We start from the raw sequence: 20,222 nt of genomic DNA, 5'->3' as shown, positions 1-20,222 counted from the left end.
CAAGAGTCAAAAGCGCTTTTCTCACGAAACTCTTGATGTGTGTTCTCACTTATACACTTACTCCCCCACACGGCTGCTTGCTCTACCACTCCTCAAACGGAGAAAGAATGACAGCCCAAATGGTTTTTTTTGGTTCTCCAAAAAAAAAAAAAAGCCACATTTCTAGCTTCAGGTGCCACCTTAAACATGTTGAGACACTTGTGCATTTATTTCCTCTTCACTCATGGCCAAGCTTTGCACACTGTAAATCGTGGAGTAAAATGTATGCATCTATTTTTTCTTCCTCGACGTGGGAAAGTATTTATGACACTACCAAATCCCACATGTGGCTTCTATTATATAGTTGAGGATTTCAGGGTTGGCTTTTTCTTTATTTTTGCAAAATGTGCACTAGCTTTCATTCCTTAAGTGCAGTTCAATTAGCACTAATCTTTTATCTGTGCTTTGGCTTAAAATAGAGAGAAACCTGGGTTCGGTTTTCTTGCAATTATATAAAAAAAAGAGCAAATGGTGGTTGTAAAATGGAAAACTGCACATGAATGGTTGTAAATGGTTCTGGGTATTTTCTTGTCTTATGCTCCAGTGACCACTAGTCTCTTTTCAGTTTTCCCACATCAAACCTTCTGGACTAGATTAGTTCCCAAACATTGCACCTTGTAAAGCTGTGTTGAATTGGAGTTGCTGGGAAAAAGCCCAAATGTGTTTTGGAGCGACTGTTTGTTTTTGAGAGCATGATTTTTGCTTGTAGCTTTGGCTGGAAGCTTAAAAATATTTTGTCCCCCCCTCTGCCTCGTTTTAGGGAAACTGGGAGGCCAGGACTCGTTCGAGAGCACCGAGAGCTTTGAGAGCTGTGATCGTCTGACACAGTCATGGAGCAGTCAGTCGTCGTTCAACAGTCTGCAGCGCGTCCCCTCCTATGACAGCTTTGACTCAGAGGACTATCCCACAGCCCTGCATGGCCACAAGCCCAAAGGCACGTTCAAAGACTACGTCCGCGAGCGCTCCGATCTCAGCAAGGACAAGCCGGTCATCCCAGCTGCTGCTCTCGCTGGCTACACAGGTCAGATTCCTTTCCCTCAGATTTACATCGGCCGCCTGAATCAGGTTTTAGTCAGTCACCAGAAAACAAAAGAATGAGTTTAATCACTTAGTGATTCACAGGAATCAGACGCATTAGTCATTATAGATCAGTCGCATTCAGAAATGTGGCTTAAGGTGCATCAGTAAGTGGGTTAAAGTTTAACTGTATGGTTATACTGGGCCAGTGATACTTGTGATTCACAGAAACTCAACAAGTTAGTCACAGAAACGATTAACTGAATGCAGTAGGTTTAAAATTTAAGGCAGATCAGATCACCACTGCTGAATTCTCAGATGTGATTGGTCAGAAGGTGCATGTGTGTGTGTTAAATGTGCCAATTCTTACACATGATTTCAACAGTGAACTTTTCACAATATGTTAGGATACTAATGATAAATGTATTTCAAGTGGAAAAAGGTAGTTAAAATTACATTTTTAAAATAGTGTAGCTTTCTTTATACCTAAATATTTTTGGAAGGAGTCTCCCTTAGCAGAACAATGGTGTTAGTATCAGACGATAATCTATAATTAGGTCAAAATTGTTATGTAGGAGAAAAAAATCTTACATTAGTGATACATTGATAACAGGAACCGCCCTCTTCAACATCAAATCTTACTTATTAAATGTTTAAACAAATTCTTTTTTTATTTCTTGCCAACAGCTATGGTATAAGAATAAAACCTCTCAGAAAGTGTGAATTAGAGAATGAAAAAACTCCAGGGCTCCATCTCCATCATTGATTATTTTCTTATAATAGCACACCTGCAGGTGTTTATTCCTCCCTTAATTGTGTTTACAGGTACTTTCGATCTTTGTGAGAGAAAAAACAAGGAATGTAGCAGTAAACATACTGAGCCCTAAAAAAAAAAAATCCACACTGCTACTTAGTAGGCCACGATGAGCTTTGGATTCAAAGAACGTCACCTTGCACCAGTTTTGTAACCACAAGAGCATCTTTCTAAGATACTTGCAAGCTCTGAATTTATTTCTCAGAGCTGCTGCTACTACTGCCTTTTCTCTTAGTGTGTGTCAGTGTATGTACGTGTGTATGTGTGTGTGTGCCATTTTCTCCACCAATTTGCACCCAAAAAGCAACTTAAACAATGAAAGACATCTTTTGCACCTCTCCATTTTTGTTCTTCTTTACTTCATGTGCACATACTTATCTACGGCCCACATCAACCCTTTTCCCAGGTCGTCTTGGCAACAGAGGGTGCAGCACAAAAACGCTAGCAGCTCCTGTGCACTTAACCTGAAAGTGTGTTTATCGTTTCATCTCTGGGAGGCTTTCTGAACCTGCACCACAAACGCATACAATGACACGGTTTTTAAAACTACGACATGACACAACACGCACGCATGTTTCGATTATAACCTTATTTTTTTTTTAAGATAAAATTATTTACAATATTACTTTTTCCTTTTTTATAAAGCACATGCTGATTTCTCGGCTTCTTGTGTAACATCAAGTGGAGAAACAGGGAACAAAGAAACTCAAGCAAACATGCATTCTCTTGCCATTAGTGCCCGAAAACCTAATCTCAGCATCATTAGTCTTCACAGCTTCATGTCTTTATGTAATTAGAGTAATGTTAGAGTGTGTATGAGACAGATAGATGATGCGGGTGGGTGATAAGGTGAAGAAAAACAGCTTTGCGGTTTTCACATTTCACCTTCCAAATCACAAACACTGGTACACATCTTTGAAGAGAGAAACACAAACCTGTTTTTCTGTGTTCGGCTTAAAGCCTTAACACCGATGCCCACCCCAGAGGCTTGACGAATTCTTGATGTGCACAGAACCCTGCAGCTTGTAGACTTACAGTACATTATTTCAGTTTTCTTGTGGTCGATCTGCAAGAATAGTAGTACAGCAGGTGAGAATATGAGATGGGGATTACAAGCAGATTTATATTTAAAAGCCTAAAATTTTTTTTCACTGCCAATCAAAGTCCATTACAATCCAATCCCAACAGTTTATATTTGAATGTAAAATCGGTCGATGTATTTTTAGCCGAATACGAACACGATTTCATCAGACAGCTTTATTCAAGGGGCTGTAACCTCTCTTAATCTTTCCTTTCCCTTCCTGTGTCACTGATGCAAGGCGCAGGTGTGATGTAACGTATCGCTTCATCTTTAACAGGCAGATTGAAAGCGAGCTGTAGATGAGCACAAACAGGTCTACGTTAGCGCTTACTTTTGTCTTTGTCTGGTGACACTGGGAATAAGATTTACCAAGCATCGTTTGATTGCTGGTACATGCTTGCTTTTTAACATCGAAAGGCGGAAACTTTGGTTCTTGATCGCAGAGAGCCGTCGCCGGCTAATGTTTATTCTCACACCCACATTCTCACATAGCCATGCTCTGACACACACACAGGCACTGTAGTCACACAGTAACATGCCTAATTGTATACGTCTACAGTATTTCTCATATTTTTAGCTTAAGGGCAGAGTCCACAGTGATGTCAGAGGACTGGAATTTACAGTTTTTAGCAGTCAAGAACTGAGGGCTTTGTTTGTCTCTGAGGCTGTTTAGCAATTTTCCAGTCTGCACACCAGTCTGGAAAATGAACTTCGAGATTTTTGCATCAACGCAACACAGACGCTTTGTCACAAGTTGTCCCAAACCGATCAGATTAACGAATAATGATGTTTGATGTAATACTTGGGTCATTTGGATTAGCATTTTCATGCTCTGTACTAGGAAAGATGCACACACAAACTGCTTGCTACTTGGTTTAAATTATCGTCTAAATGTGTATTTTTGCTCATGTCTGTAGGTAGTGGACCCATTCAGCTGTGGCAGTTTTTGCTGGAGCTGCTTACAGACAAATCCTGCCAGTCGTTCATCAGCTGGACAGGAGACGGCTGGGAGTTCAAACTCTCCGACCCTGACGAGGTGAGAGGTCACAAGGGCACCCAGGACTGTCCTCATGGGAGATAGACACTGGGTCAAACTGCAAAACAAGACATCCATCTATAGTCACAATGCAGCTTTTGTTTGCTTAGAGATCCAGACATGGATTAGGCAGAGTACTTGGCAAGACTGAGCTTCTAATGCAAATTGCATATGCAGTCTAGTACTGGACTAGAAGTATTCAGAATGTCCGGACGCTTCATCTTTGCTGGGGTTTAGAGCAGCGATTAAAATGACTCATTTAGAGGTGATTTGCATATTTAAATTGTGAACATGCACCGTTTTGTGCATGTGGTGGTCTAGAGAAACCTGTCAAATGTCATCGTGGCCATCATCAGGAAATGCACCAGTAAAAGCAGCTAGTCTGCATAAAAATAAAGTATGTCACGTATCGATCATGTTATTGAATTACATTTTTTCTGTAACAACACTTTAATGTGATTAAGAATATTAATTTAGACTGGTGTATTTCATGGGGTGATACAATAAACAGGTTGGGATCTGCCACTCCAATAATCTACACATTGATCTAATCAATTGGCAAATCAAGCTACAGCTCATTTCCTTATGATTTCTCAGATTTGTAATACAAATGTACTGCGTTTTTAGAGTCTTTATAAATGATTATGAAATAAAACATGCATAAAGTATGTGTTTATTGAAATTGTGCATTTACTATGAAGGTGGCACGGAGATGGGGCAAGAGAAAGAACAAGCCCAAGATGAATTACGAAAAACTGAGCCGTGGTCTGCGCTACTACTACGACAAGAACATCATCCACAAGACATCAGGCAAGCGCTATGTCTACCGTTTCGTGTGTGATTTAAAGAGCCTTCTGGGATACACACCTGAGGAGCTGCATGCCATGCTGGATGTCAAACCCGACACGGATGAGTGAAAGAACAGTCCGGGAGTACCGGGGCAAAGAGACTTTCCTCCCTTATCCTCACATCAGTGGGTGTTTATTTTGGGTCCAACCAAGTCCCGTCTTCATACCTAGTCATGGTTTCGGTCTTGTTTTGAACTCGTGACTGCAGCTATCGCAAAAAAAAAAAGGACCCATTTCAAACGTTACCAAAGTTCATAGTCTGTAGTGTGTATCATAATTCAGCGCTGACCAGAAAACAGTGCGCTTTCCTACGGAGCCACCATTTTGACCCAAGAGCACCTAAAAACAGACTGCTAGAGAGGGATGGGACTAGGAAAGAATGAAGGACTTGTTCCTAAAGTGGACATTGTATGGATGGAAAGTTTCATAAATATGTTGCCAAAGTTACAGCAAAAATGGAACTTTACAGAAATACAAAAATATTTCCTATTAATTTACTGTTGCTGTCTCCGAGTCCTCAAAGTGGACCTCACAAAAATGATTAAAGTATTTTATTTTTTATTATCATTTTTTTTCTTTGATATGTTTGTGCCAGTATTACTTATTTTATTTTTTTTACAATTTGTAAATGAAGGATCGTACCAAAATGTGTTTTTTCCTTCTCTTCCCCATGCGTGTAAAGTAGGCTCTTCACGTACAAGTCGCATAACTGAAATCTCAGAAGGCGAGACCAGAGACTGCTGTTTTACTCATGCGTTCAGTTAAAAGAAAAGCCTCTCACTCAAACCGAGAACGGGTGACAGACACGACCGAAAGTAGCCGTTTTTTCTGCTCAAGGGCGGCAAGCTGTGAACACACAACCGCCCTCGACTTATGGGCAGGAGTGTTTCGCTTCTTAGCGAGCACAACTCAGGCAGCTGTTAAACACGGCTCGTCTCAGATCACCTTTTTTCTAATCTTTAACATTCAAACAAAGGACTTCAAGCATCTCTTTGCCTTAGTTTTGTGTTTTTGTTACCGCTCCTTTGTCATCCGCCCTCATGTCTTGTTTTGTCTACGCCGTCCTTTGAGAGCACGTGTAATGTAAATGCATCTGTAACCTTGCTGCCTGTCATGAGACAAAGTGAAGGGGTGCAGAAAGAGCACAATAGAAATGTCATTTAACTGATTTTATGAGATGAGATGCAGAAAACAGGCTTCCTGATCAGCTGGGACCAAATTTGTGTCTTTTGTTTTAGTGTGTCTAAGGACATATGGCTGAATGTAATAGTGATCTTAGCCATAAGCCTGACGCAGGAGTTAGTGATCACTGAAGTGAAGGTTGTGTGAGTGATTTGGGCATAGGATGGTATTGGACAATGTTGAATAGGCATAGGAAAGTAGGGATGTAACAGTTTCAGACTGTTTTAAGATTGACATGGGTGCGTTACGTTCAAGAAATGGCCAGTGATGCTACAGAAGTAGTGGCAGCTTTAGATCTGAATAGCATTAGCCCAGACAATGTGCTGAACGATAAATACAGCTAAATACAACCAAACAAATTACACAAATAATCTAAAATGTATTAAAAGGCTATAAGTAGAAAAGAAAAACACAACAGATCATGCTGTTATAAAAAAAAAATATATATATATATATATATATATATATATATATATATATATATATATATATATATATATATATATATATATGGGGGTTTCGTGATTAGCCTAATATAAAGCATTATTTTTTCCAATAACTGCATGTCCTGAAAGTCTTTTATTCCTCTCATAACACAGGGATATACCCTCAGGGGAAAATATTTAAAAGAATCTTTTCATTTAAGGTCATAGCAGCAAGAACCATTCCCTCGCCAGGCTGTGGAGAATTGTTACCGGAAAAAGTTTGTCGTTTTACAGAGAAAACCCCAAAGCACAAAGATGTCGCCTGGCAGAAAAACCTGACTGCTGCAAAGCACTAACACTGGAGACTCCTTCCATTCACGTCAAATAAATTTCTCCTTATGGAAAGTAATACCATATTCGGTTGAAATCATTGTCATTAGATATAGAGAATCTGAATGAAAAAATCTCTGTGTGTAGAAGCACAGCTGGAACGACACGCCGAGCTGCTGTTATAACAAATTCAATCAACACCTTCTGACCAAACTAAAGCCACATTTTAACAGCATTAGAGTTTAAAACTCTGTTTTAAACCTGTTGCTAGCAGTGCAACTCTGGCTTTTTTTAGCCTTTCAGTATTGTTTTGTGTTCAGCTTAACACATGGGCCTTGTGGGTAAAAAGAAATTCTGAAGTAAGACGCCTCATTAACACAATGTTATTGTTTACAGTGATATGCTTGGCTTTCTGCCTCGATGGGTTTGATGTTAGAAGAATTCAGTCTTTTTTGTACGGATTGTGTTTCCAAAACGTTTTATTACACGACCCAAAATGAACAAATAAGCCACTAATACAGCAGTAATAACATCAATCTGTGTGTGAGGTCTCCAAGCCGAATGAATTTGCTGTTGAGGGACCAAACCCAACATTCCAGTCATTACTCTTTTTGCTTCAATGTTGTCCTGATGCATTGACTATGAATTAATTTGGGTAAAAGCAAGTAAAAAAACTGCTAAAATAAAAGACGTTTCGAAGGTTGTTGAGATCCCGGATCTATCATGGAAAGGAGATGGTTCATAGATATAGTTTTATGTTAAGAAGGTGTCACATGGCAATGTTGTAATCTTGTTTCCTTAACTCCTGCTTCACAATGTCAGAAAATAACTCGGTATTATGTTACTGTCTTTATTTTGTGCTTTACGAAGCAAATGTCTGTAAATGTCAAGTATATTCTTTCGAAGGACATAAAAACGTCGAACATCTGTCTCAAAAGCTGTTTTGATTCACATGTGCAAAAAAATTGTGATGAGGGCAAATCACAAAACCATTAATGAGGAAACTTTTTTTATTTTTTTATTCAGTTGTTCTTTTTTGTACATTTTATAGTGTTTCTGTATTTTTCTTTTTTTTTGTTAAATGAAAATTTTAATGTATTTAGTTCATAAACATTTGAGTATTTTTCAATAATTTATATTTTATAAACTTTAAAAATACGAGACGCAGACAGCTGGTGCTTTCATGGAAAAAAGAAATTGAGGTTGAGCATGACCAAATGTAGCGATTTTTTTTTCTTTTTTTTTATACAGAAAAAGAAGTTGATATGAAATTTAAAGACCTGTCTGCATATACAGTTATATAAAGAAAAGGCTGATGCTGGCCCATCATTAAGTTCTGCCGGAGAGTTTTATAAATGGTATCTTCTATTTCTTATTGTACTTCAAAATTATGTTATAAAAATGTACATAAAAAAATCACAGTCGTGTTTGTGTGTTTTCATTTGTGCAAAAAAAGCTGAAATATTGACAACCTTGCAAAGAGACACACACATACACGCTCGCACATACACGCACAGGTAGGATTTGCTTACGCATGCAGTAGCTCTGCAGATTTTGTGGAAGATTTGTGGTTGAGTTTATTATAAACCTTACTTGAAATGTGTCAGCTTTCACCCGCAGCCTTAACAGCTATATCAGGTTGTGTGTATATATTAGGAACCGAAGCGAACATAGTGTTTCTGGCCATGGAAAATTTTCTGTCATTCTACATAAGTTGAGCTTCAGCAAGCATAAAGCAGACTCAAAGTCTGAGCTCACCATTATTTAGCAGTTCATGAGTTCATGATCAGATTATAGCAATATTGCATCAATGTTTGCGTATTGAAATCAGATTAAATGTGCTTAATCACTGGAAGCACTGGAGATGAAAATGTGCAATACTGAGACAGTAACTGTTTTATGAAGAGACTCTCATGCCAAAGGTTGAAAGTTATCAAACTCAATCTAATGTTCTACATCAATAAATGCAAATCGTGTCAGTGAAGTGGTATGAGATGGTACAAATGCCAATGTAACCATAACTTTCGGTATGAATTGAGCTAATTTGCAAGTATAAGTTTCAGATATACAGTGATGACAAATAATCAGTTACTGGGTTGTGTGATTAGAGCCACTGCTATGCTGAGGTAATGTCACCAACATGAACTTGATAATTTGCCAGTACCAGCACAGCCTAAAATGTCAGTAAAGATTACCAAAATGCTAGTGGTTGATAAACATTAATATCAATTACGATATATTGCTAATTTATTAAGTAGAAAACCTTTTACATAGAGTTTTTCAAGTCCCTGTGTATGAGATCTTACTAAAGAAACCAATACTTGTTACAATATTAGCTAGAGCATTTTAATCAACACCTTGTGAGGAATCAGAATCAAGAATTCAAGTGTTGTAATATAATACATGAGCAGAGTTTTTGTAAATCTTCAGAGGACAATTATAACTGTTAAATGGGCAAGCAAGCAGAGAACATAGAAGACTTACATCATATTATGATACATGTCTGAAACAAGGCATTTTAGTTCTGAATTAACTTCAACAATTCAAACACCTCAAACCTTCCCACCAGCCAACTATCATTGACGAGATCTGATCAGGTCAAATGGTCAAATCTTGGACATGTAAGAAATCTTGGTCGTGCTTGTTCTTCTGCGGAAACTTGTGGAAGGTTTTATGGAGAATCCTATGATTGAGAATTTCTCTACTCAACTCAAAGTATTCAAATAAACATTTAAACCCCAAATTTCTTCCTAAAGGAATACTGAAATAGGGAGTACACACATCTGTGCAGTTCTATGACTCTTCCGCAATGGGACTCAGGAGCACTGGTCTAAGATTCCAAGTACTGCATCTGTCCCTGTGGTTTACTCAGGAGCAGGTCCAGAGGGAGACTCTTTGCTCGATTGTGTCCCTGGTTAATGACTGTGTCCTCTATGGAGAGCCCTTGTGACGTCAGCACTAAAACAGGCACACTGAAGCCATTCACTTATTTGTAACCCCAGGCTCCAATAAATTCCTCATGTCTAAATAAAAAACGCACATGGGCTATCATTCTCACTCTAGCTCTTGTCTTGTTGAAAGTTTGCAGCTGGCAAGTGAAGATGCAACTCTATGCAATCGGGGCAAGACAAGAAACCATGAGGTCAGATATTAGGTGTTTGGGGTGGGGTGTTTGGGGTTGGCTGGGGTATTAGAATCTCTAGAAATAAATGAACACAAGTGTTAATAACCGTATTGTACAATGCTAACTTTAACAGAAAGAAATTCCTCCAGGATCCAAATCCTGGTCAGGTTTGAATCTCATTCCAGGAACACTGGACGTACGATAACGGGATTAAGCACAATGTATTGGACCTCAGTTTAATGGAGAGCAAAAAAGCAACTTTCTATTATCCTACATTGTGACTTGAGATATTGTTACAGGACTATTGCTATCAAAATGCTTTGTTAATGTAAATCAAGGTTTTGTCTATTAGAAAATGTATACTTTCAGTATAATAATAAATAATGCCAGTAGTCTTCTTGAAAATAATATTTTTTTTTTTTACTGTGATATCGTAACATAAACAGGCCTGACACATCGACTATTAACAGCATTAACTTCTATAGCAATTTGAGACACATTAGCTCATCTGTTAGACCGAACCACACGGGCCAGCCTTCGTTCCCTATGTGCATCACTGAGTCTTGGACGCCCATGACCCTGTCGCCAGTTCACCACTGATTCTTTCACTTTTTATAGATCCTGACCTCTGCAGCCTGGGAACATCCTACAAGAGCTGCAGTTTTAGAAATGCTCTGAACCGACTTGTCAAACTTCCTCAAATCCTTACGCTCGCCCATTTCCCCTGCTTCTAACACATCAACTTTGAGGGGAAAATGTTCACTTGCTGCCTATTAATATCCCACCCACTAACAGGTACCATGATGAAGAGATAAACAGTGATATTCACTTCACCTGTCATAATTTTATAATGCAGATAAAAAAAATGACAATAATGTAGATAAAGAAAATTCATGAAATCATACAAATCCAAGTCGAGTTGTTGTTAGTGTTCACATCAAGCATCAGAACAAAGAAAAATGATCTCAGTGACTCTGGCTGTTTGTTTGAGTGGCTCGAGTATTTAAACTGCTCATAATTTCCAGACACTACAGTCTGAGGTTGTACTGAATGATGCGAAAAACAAAAAACATTCAGTGAGCAGTAGGTGTTTAGGCAAAAATGGCTTGTTGGTGAGAGTCAGATAATAATGGCAGTGAGCATCTTGGAACACTTAGTAAATGGGCTACAACGGCAAAAATCAAAGAAACGTAGTCCAGGAATCTGAATAATTAATGACAGGACATTACATGTAAATTTGCATGGATGCTGGTCATAAAAAAACGGAGATGCGTTTGCTTCTTAATGCGGAAACAACACATAAATTTCCAGGTAAAAAGATTTAGAAAGGAAATTGGTATGTCATGTTGATGATGAAAGTGGAAATAAATCTGAAATAAATATGAAAGCTTTTCGGGAATACTTTGATGATGTGATAAAAGAAAGCCAAAAAAATCCGGCCAATTCACAAAGTTTCCACATTTCAGTTAATCTGATGGATAATAGTGTATAACAACAGTGGAAAACCATCTTTATGATACTTTAGGACTACTGTGTAAGACCGTAGATGAAATATAGTTCTATGGTCTTTAAGGCAAAATCTTAATTTCTTGCATGTTTTGTGTCAAACACTTGGCTATTGATATATTTATAGGTCTGAATGAATGCTGTGTTCTTTCGTGGGTTATAAATCCACTGGCATAAGGGGAAAAAAATCAAATGGCTAAAATGTCAGCAGATAATAGGACTTATATTTGGATATTTCACAACTCCGTACCCACCTACCCACCAACCCACATACACACTTACACACACATTTTCAAAGTCTTTGTCACTATTTAGCAGAATTTGCTAACTCTACACAGGTGTTTTTTCTCTCTTCTACCTTCCATAACTTCACATTCATCACATACATCACCCCACACATCCCCCAAACACACACACACACACACACACACACACACACACACACACACACACACACACACACACACACACATTAGTCACTAGCTTTTGGCCCACACCTGTCACTAGGAAAGTATGATAAGGATTTTATTTTTACTTTAGTTGGTCTGAAATGTCTGTACAGCTTTTTTGAAATAAACAACCAAATGATTGTTTGCATTTTGTATTTTTAAACACGATTAGTTTCGTATGAAAAGGATAACCAAGTAGCTTGTCTAAAAAAAAGGATTGTATTAGAAAGAAAGAAAGCTGTATTAGGATATGTTTTGCATAAAATATACAGTATGATAAACTACTCTAGTACGACTCAGAACAGGACTGATGCGGTGTAAATGGATGTTGTTTTTGAGCTGAATGTGAGCTAAATGCTCAAGCAGAAGAGTTAAACGTGTGCAGTGTACCTGTGGCTTTGTCGGTATCAACAGTTGGGGATTTCAAAGGGTAATTTACATATCTTGCTGGGGAAAGTTTCCATTGCATTTGGGTGCAGAAAAAAAAAGAGAAAAAGAAAAAAAATGAGTGCAAGTCGTGTCGCACCTGGTAGCGTTAGACAGTTTTTATCCCTGTCTGTCTCTCTTTCTCGGTCTCTCTCTTTCTAACACACATACACACTCTAAGCATGCTGAAGTAGATTGCTTAGTGCCGAGTCCCAGCACAAATATTTATGCTAAAGACTGGCAGGCTCCAGCTGTCTCGTGTCCCGCCAGGCTCTCAGAAAGCTCAAGAATCCTCAATTTAAGAAGCTCAAAACCGAGATCATTCCAAAGCTGCTCAAAAATGTTCACGTCCAAAGACCCTGAAGCCAAGTTCACCTTAAAATTCTAGAACATTTTTTATTCTTACCCCATAAACACCACTCGAATTGCTACAAAAATGTATTTTTCAAAGTTTAAAACAGGTCTTGTCATAAACGATTTAAAGCCATAATGAACAAGCCATAGGAAACAGAGGAAAGGAAATACTCCCTCTGATGAGGATGAGGAACCAGATAGTGGGGTTGTAATCAGGGCAAACAGAAGTAAAGAGAAAACCCTGAAAAAATACTATATTTCGCAATGATTCTAATTTCTGAAAAAAAAAAAAAAAAAAAACAATCAGTTGATAGTTGAATACATTTAAGTAGTAACCAATTGAGGATTGTTTCTAGTGATATTCTTATCAAACCTGAAAAAAACCACTTTGCTTGGTTTTTGTCTCTGTGGAGTTTGACCTGTTATATGTGTGACCTTGTAGATGTAAAAAAAACAACACAGTTTTCCTGATACAGACTCTGGATCCTCCTCAACCATGACCACGGTAAAGATCTTTCTGAAGAGGAAACAATGTACATATATTATGAATTAACTTTGGGTATCAATTCAATTACTGGGTATCAAACAGGAGAGGGTAAGTTCCCTTTTGGGGAACTTTGAGGGTACGTTTCCATTCATCTCGAGGTTTATATATCATGCCATCTCAATTTTTTTTATTTGGCTTGCTATATAAGGCTTTAGACCTATCTGCTTTGTGATATTATTATAGTAAACTGTGCTATAAAAACAAATTTAAATCGAGTATTCAGTACTTATTGTGAAGTTTAGAAAACGGCCTGGCACTAGATTCTAAAAGTTTTAAAATATACATTTCTGTATCTACCCTTTCCCTGGAATTCCTCCAATTTGATCCCTGATGCTAAAAACAGAGCATGTGATAGATACAAGACAAAAAGTCAAGCTAATATCCCGCTGCATAAACATCAAAATATTATGAAAGTCATTATCCTCTTGATGCATTTTAAGGTCTAGTCTGTTCTATTACAGCATCTCATCTTCATCTTCACTAACCGCTTTATCCTGGTCTGGGTCGTGTACATTACAGTGCAGCTTATGAAATATGATCGTCTCCTGGTTTCTCTTACAGCTAGGGCTGTTCTGGGCTCATTGTCTTCAGTGCTGGAATTTGGTTCTGGTCAATAGCAACCAGGGAAATAGAGAGGTATTCTGGGACTTTCAGTGGACTCGGTGTCAGATGTAGCTGTATCTTCTCATGTCTCTAGTTCAGATTGCTCACCTTTAGTCCAAAAAATTTTCAAGAAACCCCTTCAATAGTTGTCAGTTAGCATGCACAAGCACTGTGACCTTGATCTGTTTTCAACCTCTTTATGAAAGATAGAAAACCATCAATCAATATCTGCTCCTAAAATGGCATTTAACCCTCCCTTTGCCGGTACACTTTTATGATAGGGTTCTCCAGTTTCTGTCTTTATTTGTCACTGTCTTTGGCTGTGAAATAGAGTGAAGATGTCCTGGCTCAGATATGGCCACAGGTGGGAAGTTTATTAAAAGGTTTATAGGGGTCGGGGCTGGGGGTTTCTCCAGCTTTAGCGCCAATTTGCATTTTTATTACACTTGTTCAGACCTCTGGTAATGTGCCGTTGAACCTGCATGGAACCCGTAACACCTCGCCTTCTCATTTTTTCTGATGACAGTGCCATGCCAGGGCAGTGCCGTATTCATGAGGGGCTAGGAGATGGAGACCTGGCATTCGTTGACAGGAAATGAACTGACTTCAGATGGTAATGTGGGCTTTCCATCAGGAATGGTGATTGATTTTTTTGTTTCAGTTTTCTGACGGCTCATAACAGACACAATAAAAAGATAGCAGGCTATAAGAAGCACAGGTGACAGAGAAGGCTGAGAAGGTCAGTAAGGCAGGGGAGGCCCTGAGCTGGTGTATTATTTTACACCAGCCAATAAGAATGAGGATTGCCTGGTGAATGGGTTTATTATTTTACCATTGTGGTGCTTTGATACTGGGCCCTGGCCAGGAACCATGCCAGCTATGGCTACAGACATAATGCAGCTATTGGTATTTATGAGGGCACTGTGTTTGTGTAGGCGTCGACTTCTCAGCACTTTTACCCTATTCTTTTTATTTTATAAGTCTTGGGGAATTTCAGCTCTAGTAATTGCGATTCCAGGCATATGTTTGCTCTGTTTGTACAAGGGTGTGTGTGTGTGTGTGTGTGTGTCTGTGCAGCTGGATTAGTACAGAATCTGGTCCATGTCCAGTGGCTGCTTGGAGTGTTTTCACTTCTCTTTCATTGCGCTGTGGCTGGGAGTCAGCACTCCTTTCCCAGGACATCTGCTCCCCCGCACACCATGGAAAGCCTCTACTCCAATTGCAGCCTTTGAATCACCCTTTGGCTGAGCTGATGCCGAGCCCTGATTGGGTGGAAGAGGCAGAGCCCAGAAAGTGAAGACTTAAGCCTGAGAATTTTCCAAAATGTTCGTCCTCCTCTCCGCCCCCACTTTACCTCTACCCTTACCCTTAGCTAACATCTGCTTCCAATCACAGTTTCTCTTAAGAGATCACCCCCCTTCCCCAACCCACCCCCCCAAAAAAAAACCATAAAAAAAACTTCGAACAACTGTGATAGACATTCGGATTAGTGTTTGGCCATAATAATGATTTCCATCCCTCTGTTAAATGTTTATAAAACGACACCAGCATAGCATCTGGGTTGATGTAAATGTCTTGGTTAAGCTACTAAAAAAGAACAAGTGTAGAGCTGGATACAGAAAAGGACGCTGTGATTATGAGTGATGTGAGAAACCGTGTATCTGTGGGAAAAATGCATGGAAAAATTGGACTGAGAATGGTACAATTGTCAAGTGGGTGTGCAGAACAGAAAGGACAGGACATTCCTTATAATACACTACACTTCAATTGACATATAATCCTTAAAGGGAAGAGAGCAAAGCCTTCACAGGAGTGGTGGATAGAACACCTACTCACCATGTAACTGAAGAATAAGGGATGACAGTGAAAGGAAAAGCAATGAGCCCAGAATAAATGCGTAGGTTAAGTGGATTGGGAAAAGAGGCTGCTGGATAAGATGTAAATGTTTAATGTAGTTGCCCAGGTGGGAGGTGCGAGGGACTGGTGTGTGTACTCACAGCAGGACCGTTGAACTGCTGCTGTAAGCAAGCTCTCCCACGCCATTTTGAGCCATCACCAGTCATCTTGTTCCCTCTCCCGAAATCACCTAAATCCTTCAAACAAAACAAAACAAAAAGTAAAAATTGTCCTGTGTGGCCACCATTAGAACTTTCTTTACATGCAGATTAACCATTCAGACATTATTAGGTAATAATATCAGATTCTTGCTATGATAAATATTCTTTGCCAAGTCTGCTAAATTGCCATGTGCTTACACAAAAACAACATTGTCATGCAGATCCTTTTCGGATCTATTTTCTGTGGGTTTTTTGCTTCTTTAAGGATCTCATGTTTGCATCTGGAAAAGCTTTCTTTTTTTAATGAATGAATTTCAGAATGACACAATGACCTAAACATTATCAAGCAATGTTGGTCTGGAAAATGTACATTCATACATTCCTTTTGTTTGTCAGGTTAGCTTACGCAAACATGCATCACTGGATAAAGTCTGAGCTATAGTACCAGCCAGGGTAAAGAAAAGCGACTTTTGTTTTGATGGAGATATGCAGAATATACACTTCCTTCCATTAGATGAGGATGAAGTGATTACTGGATGGAAGGCAGTCTTACAGGGACTATGGGCCTAGAACCAACATTGTCTGACTGAAGAACAGAATGTCCAATCTGACTTTCATACTTCTTCTTGAGAGCATTATGCCATTATCTTCATGATCTTTATGATGACCCAGTATCTTAGAGAGTGAGCTACAGACTGAAAGGCAGATTGCGTGCAAGTGTGTAGAAGATTGGGCGTGCAGAACAGACTAATGGAAACACAAGCGCTCGTTACCGTTGTGTCATGGTGATAAAAGAGAGATAATTTGCAAAGCTTGACTTTGTGGAACCACAAGGACCAAGCTTCATGCTGTTTAAGCTAATCAGATACATTGCTCCCATACCTAACTATGAATGCACTATGTGGTACACTTGGCTGAAATATAAAGCCGTTTTAAACACAAAAATCTGATAAGGCTTTAATTTCAGGCAGCTTTATTCTCTGCAAAGGTTTTTGGTTGAAAACTTTTTTTGTAGGAGGTACATGTTGTCATAAAGCAGATATCAAGATTAAGCTAATTAAAGAACATACTACACGTTTGATTTGTTTTTAGTGACAGTTGCTGTTGTTTAATATCTATAGGACAAAGTAAGTTCTTGTTATCATTTCCGTTATAGCAGCTGTGGTGACAAAATAAAAACATTTATGTGCCACCTTTAGGTGCAACATCTACAGCCAAAAGCTTCAGACAAACAATTCTCTAATTTAGCCACTCTTGAATGAAGCTTCATTTTAAGGTCTATGTCACTCCACAAGCATAGGTTTGTCTCTTCTGAGCCAAACAGACTGTTTTTAATAATATAATATTTGTACTTCACCTTCAGATTGCAGGCCTTTAAGCTCTGAAGAAGCCAAACATGCCCACGCCATTGCACTTCAACCCCCATTTTTGACTACTGCTATGACTGTTTTTATCGTATAATTCCAAATTAGCTTATTAATCATTAGTGTGGCATTGGGGCATGGTTAAGTGTTGGCTGTAGGTGGAAAGGAGGCGTGTGAACCGTCAGGATCTGTGTAATAATTCTCAACTGTGGCTTGTTACAGCCAGTCTACTTAGCTGTGAATTTTCTATGCTTTCAGGTTTAGCTGTAACCGGAGACAGAGCTGAGCAACTGAGAGCTATGCATTCATTTTTTACCTACATTAAAAAAATGAATGCAAAAAAATAGAAAAATGTAAATGTTACATGTCAAATATAAAGTATTCGTATACAATAAAAAAATTCTGTCCAATTAGAATCATGCATTTAACAGCCCCGTGGTATAAAAAGCTATATTTATTTGCATTGTGAATCCGGTCTCTGCTGGGAATATAAAGACTTACTAAAGGCTACATTTACAAAATGACTTTATTCTTTAGTATGCTTGTGTTTAGAAGGGCCATGTTTAGTTTGTACTACATGCACATGGGATATTGTGAATGTATCTGTTCCTTATTACATTTTATTTTCTTTACCCTGGCTGTTACTATAGCTCAGACTTTATCCAGTGATGCATGTTTGCGTAAGCTAGCCTGACAAACAAAAGGAATGTATGAATGTACATTTTCCAGACCAACATTGCTTGATAATGTTTGGGTCATTGTGTCATTCTGAAATTCATTCATTAAAAAAAAGAAAGTTCTGAACATAGTTAACATTTTTGGATGTGCACCATGTTTTCAGCCTGTCGTTTAGAACTAGAGGACAAAAAAAAAATCCTGACTGAAAACAAAACGAAGTCTGGATATAACTGCATTTCATTTATTTTTAAACCTGTTTATTAAGATGAAGTGACAGTGATGAGGGATTACGTTTTTATTTTTAATTGCGCCAGCTTTTCATTTTTAAAAGAATCTGACAGCACTGAACCTGAAATAATGGAAATAAAGATTTGCTTCCAATATTATTTCCAATTGACCTTTACATTACACGAGACTGCGATCTGAACTCTTTCCATTCTAACAAGTAGCAAATGTGACCTGTATTAATACTTCGCATTGAGCTTTGAGGAGTCACAAACCTTTTGACGCCCGTCTTAATATTCTCTTTCCCCCACAAAAGGTCATTTCAGCTGATGCAACTGCAACTCATGCCTACAGTTTGCCATTTATAGGCAAAAAATAAAACTGTGACTTGCCTTAAATATTAAATAACTGTAAAAAACAATGTCTAGCACAGTACAAAGTTCCTTTCCATAATGACTCACAAAATCATAAATGCAGTTTTGTTCCTTGTAAGGATTGTTTCCATATATATATTCTCCAGACAACCATTAACTGTTCTTTTTTATCTCTGATCAACAATCAATATACATGTGCTTTTAACTTTAACGTTTTTCCACTTCCTTTGCATTATATTTAATCAGATATTAAAAACAGATGTAATGGGTTATTCCCTATATACATTAATTGACCTTCAAACTTTTAATAAAGTTTCAAGCAACCCACAACATGTCTTGTTTTGTTGGTTCATTAAATAACTGCAAGTAGACATTTGCACAATTTTGTATTTTTGACAGTCTAATAATGTATTCGGTACAAATGTCATTTCAAAACACTATTAACATTGTGCTTTTTTTTTTACTACTTGAAGATTATTACATTTTTATCCTTTGTTTGAATATGTACTTGTCTCCTATGAAGACTGCTACTAAATACAGCCAGGCTTATTAAAAAAATGACTCAGCATACTCGTAAATAATAAGATACATATTTCTAAAATTATATTTTTCGCTGATAATATGAACTTCTCACAGCTAATCCTGGACATAAATACACTATATGGACATAAGTATTGGGACACCTGACTTTCCCAGCCTTTGTTCTTCTTTTCACATAATTGCACAGAATGTCTTTGGATATGGTAGCATTCCTGAACTGGGAAACCCAAACCTGTTCCAGCATCACACTGCCCCTGTGCACAAAGCAAGCTACAAGTTGAAGGCTTACAAAGATGGAGTTCAAGATCTTGACTGGCCTTTTATACAGGTGAAATGTATTGCTAACTGCACCAAGGCCATCTTTCCCTACATCAGTACCTGACTTTACACTTGCAGCTGAATGAACACGTCTCCCAAACCTTAGTCTACGATATACTGGAACATCTTCCCAGAAGAATGGAGGTTATTATAATGGGGACTAAATGTGAAATGAGACAAAAATCTTATATAATTCTTGTAGTCAGGTGTCCAAATATTCATCCATATGATGTATTTTTTCTGTTTGATTTATTAAACATGTCCACATAAAGACTTGTAGTGCCTGACAGATCTGTAGGTCTTTAAGGCAGCTGTTATTTGTGCTAGAGGCATTTTAGTGGTTTCTTTTACTAAAGTGTATGCAGAAGTGAAAGCAAACATTTATATGTATAGTTCAATGCAGACATAATGCAAGTCATCTATCAAATGGAATGAAGCAGCATTAAAGTGATTATAAACAAAATGTATCAACAGAAACCAAACAAACTTGAATTTGTCAAGAGATTAGATATAAATCTATAGTATTTAATGTACCAATAAACAAACAAGTTATAAAGGGAACTATGTGCTTAGATTGTGTATAGATGACTAACTTAAACAACAACAAGATGCAGACATGCTTAAAATGAACTAAAACTGTTCAGTGAGGCTCGGAAGTTTGTAAATCTTTTAGGAATGTCTGCATTTCTGCATGTATATGACCTAAAACATCATCAGACAAGGTGAACCCAATCAAACAAGAGAAACAAAAATATTACACTTTGTCATTTATATACTGTGAAAAATAACCCATTATTATTCACTGTGAGTGGCAAACGTAAGTGAACCTTTCTGCACCAATAACTGCAAGTAAATGTTTCTGCTAACTGTTGATTAGTCCTGCAC

General features: G+C 38.1%; 1 protein-coding gene across 2 annotated transcripts in view; it reads left to right on the top strand.

Annotated features, from left to right (window-relative positions):
* ets1 (v-ets avian erythroblastosis virus E26 oncogene homolog 1) overlaps positions 1 to 8,191 on the top strand; it is a 39,168-nt gene extending 30,977 nt beyond the window's left edge. For both annotated transcript variants that reach the window (XM_046864337.1, XM_046864336.1), the window contains 3 exons: positions 800 to 1,060; positions 3,869 to 3,987; positions 4,689 to 8,191. In XM_046864337.1, coding sequence (XP_046720293.1) covers positions 800 to 1,060; positions 3,869 to 3,987; positions 4,689 to 4,904 — 596 coding nt within the window. In that variant the 3' untranslated portion in view covers positions 4,905 to 8,191. The remainder of the gene's footprint in view (positions 1 to 799; positions 1,061 to 3,868; positions 3,988 to 4,688) is intronic.
* The last annotated feature ends 12,031 nt before the right edge of the window (positions 8,192 to 20,222 follow it).

This window comes from Silurus meridionalis, chromosome 13 (assembly GCF_014805685.1).
Source record: "Silurus meridionalis isolate SWU-2019-XX chromosome 13, ASM1480568v1, whole genome shotgun sequence".
In the NCBI taxonomy this organism is placed as follows: domain Eukaryota; kingdom Metazoa; phylum Chordata; class Actinopteri; order Siluriformes; family Siluridae; genus Silurus; species Silurus meridionalis.
The sequence above is the reverse complement of the archived record's forward strand: the minus strand, read 5'-3'. Positions and strand labels throughout refer to the sequence as shown.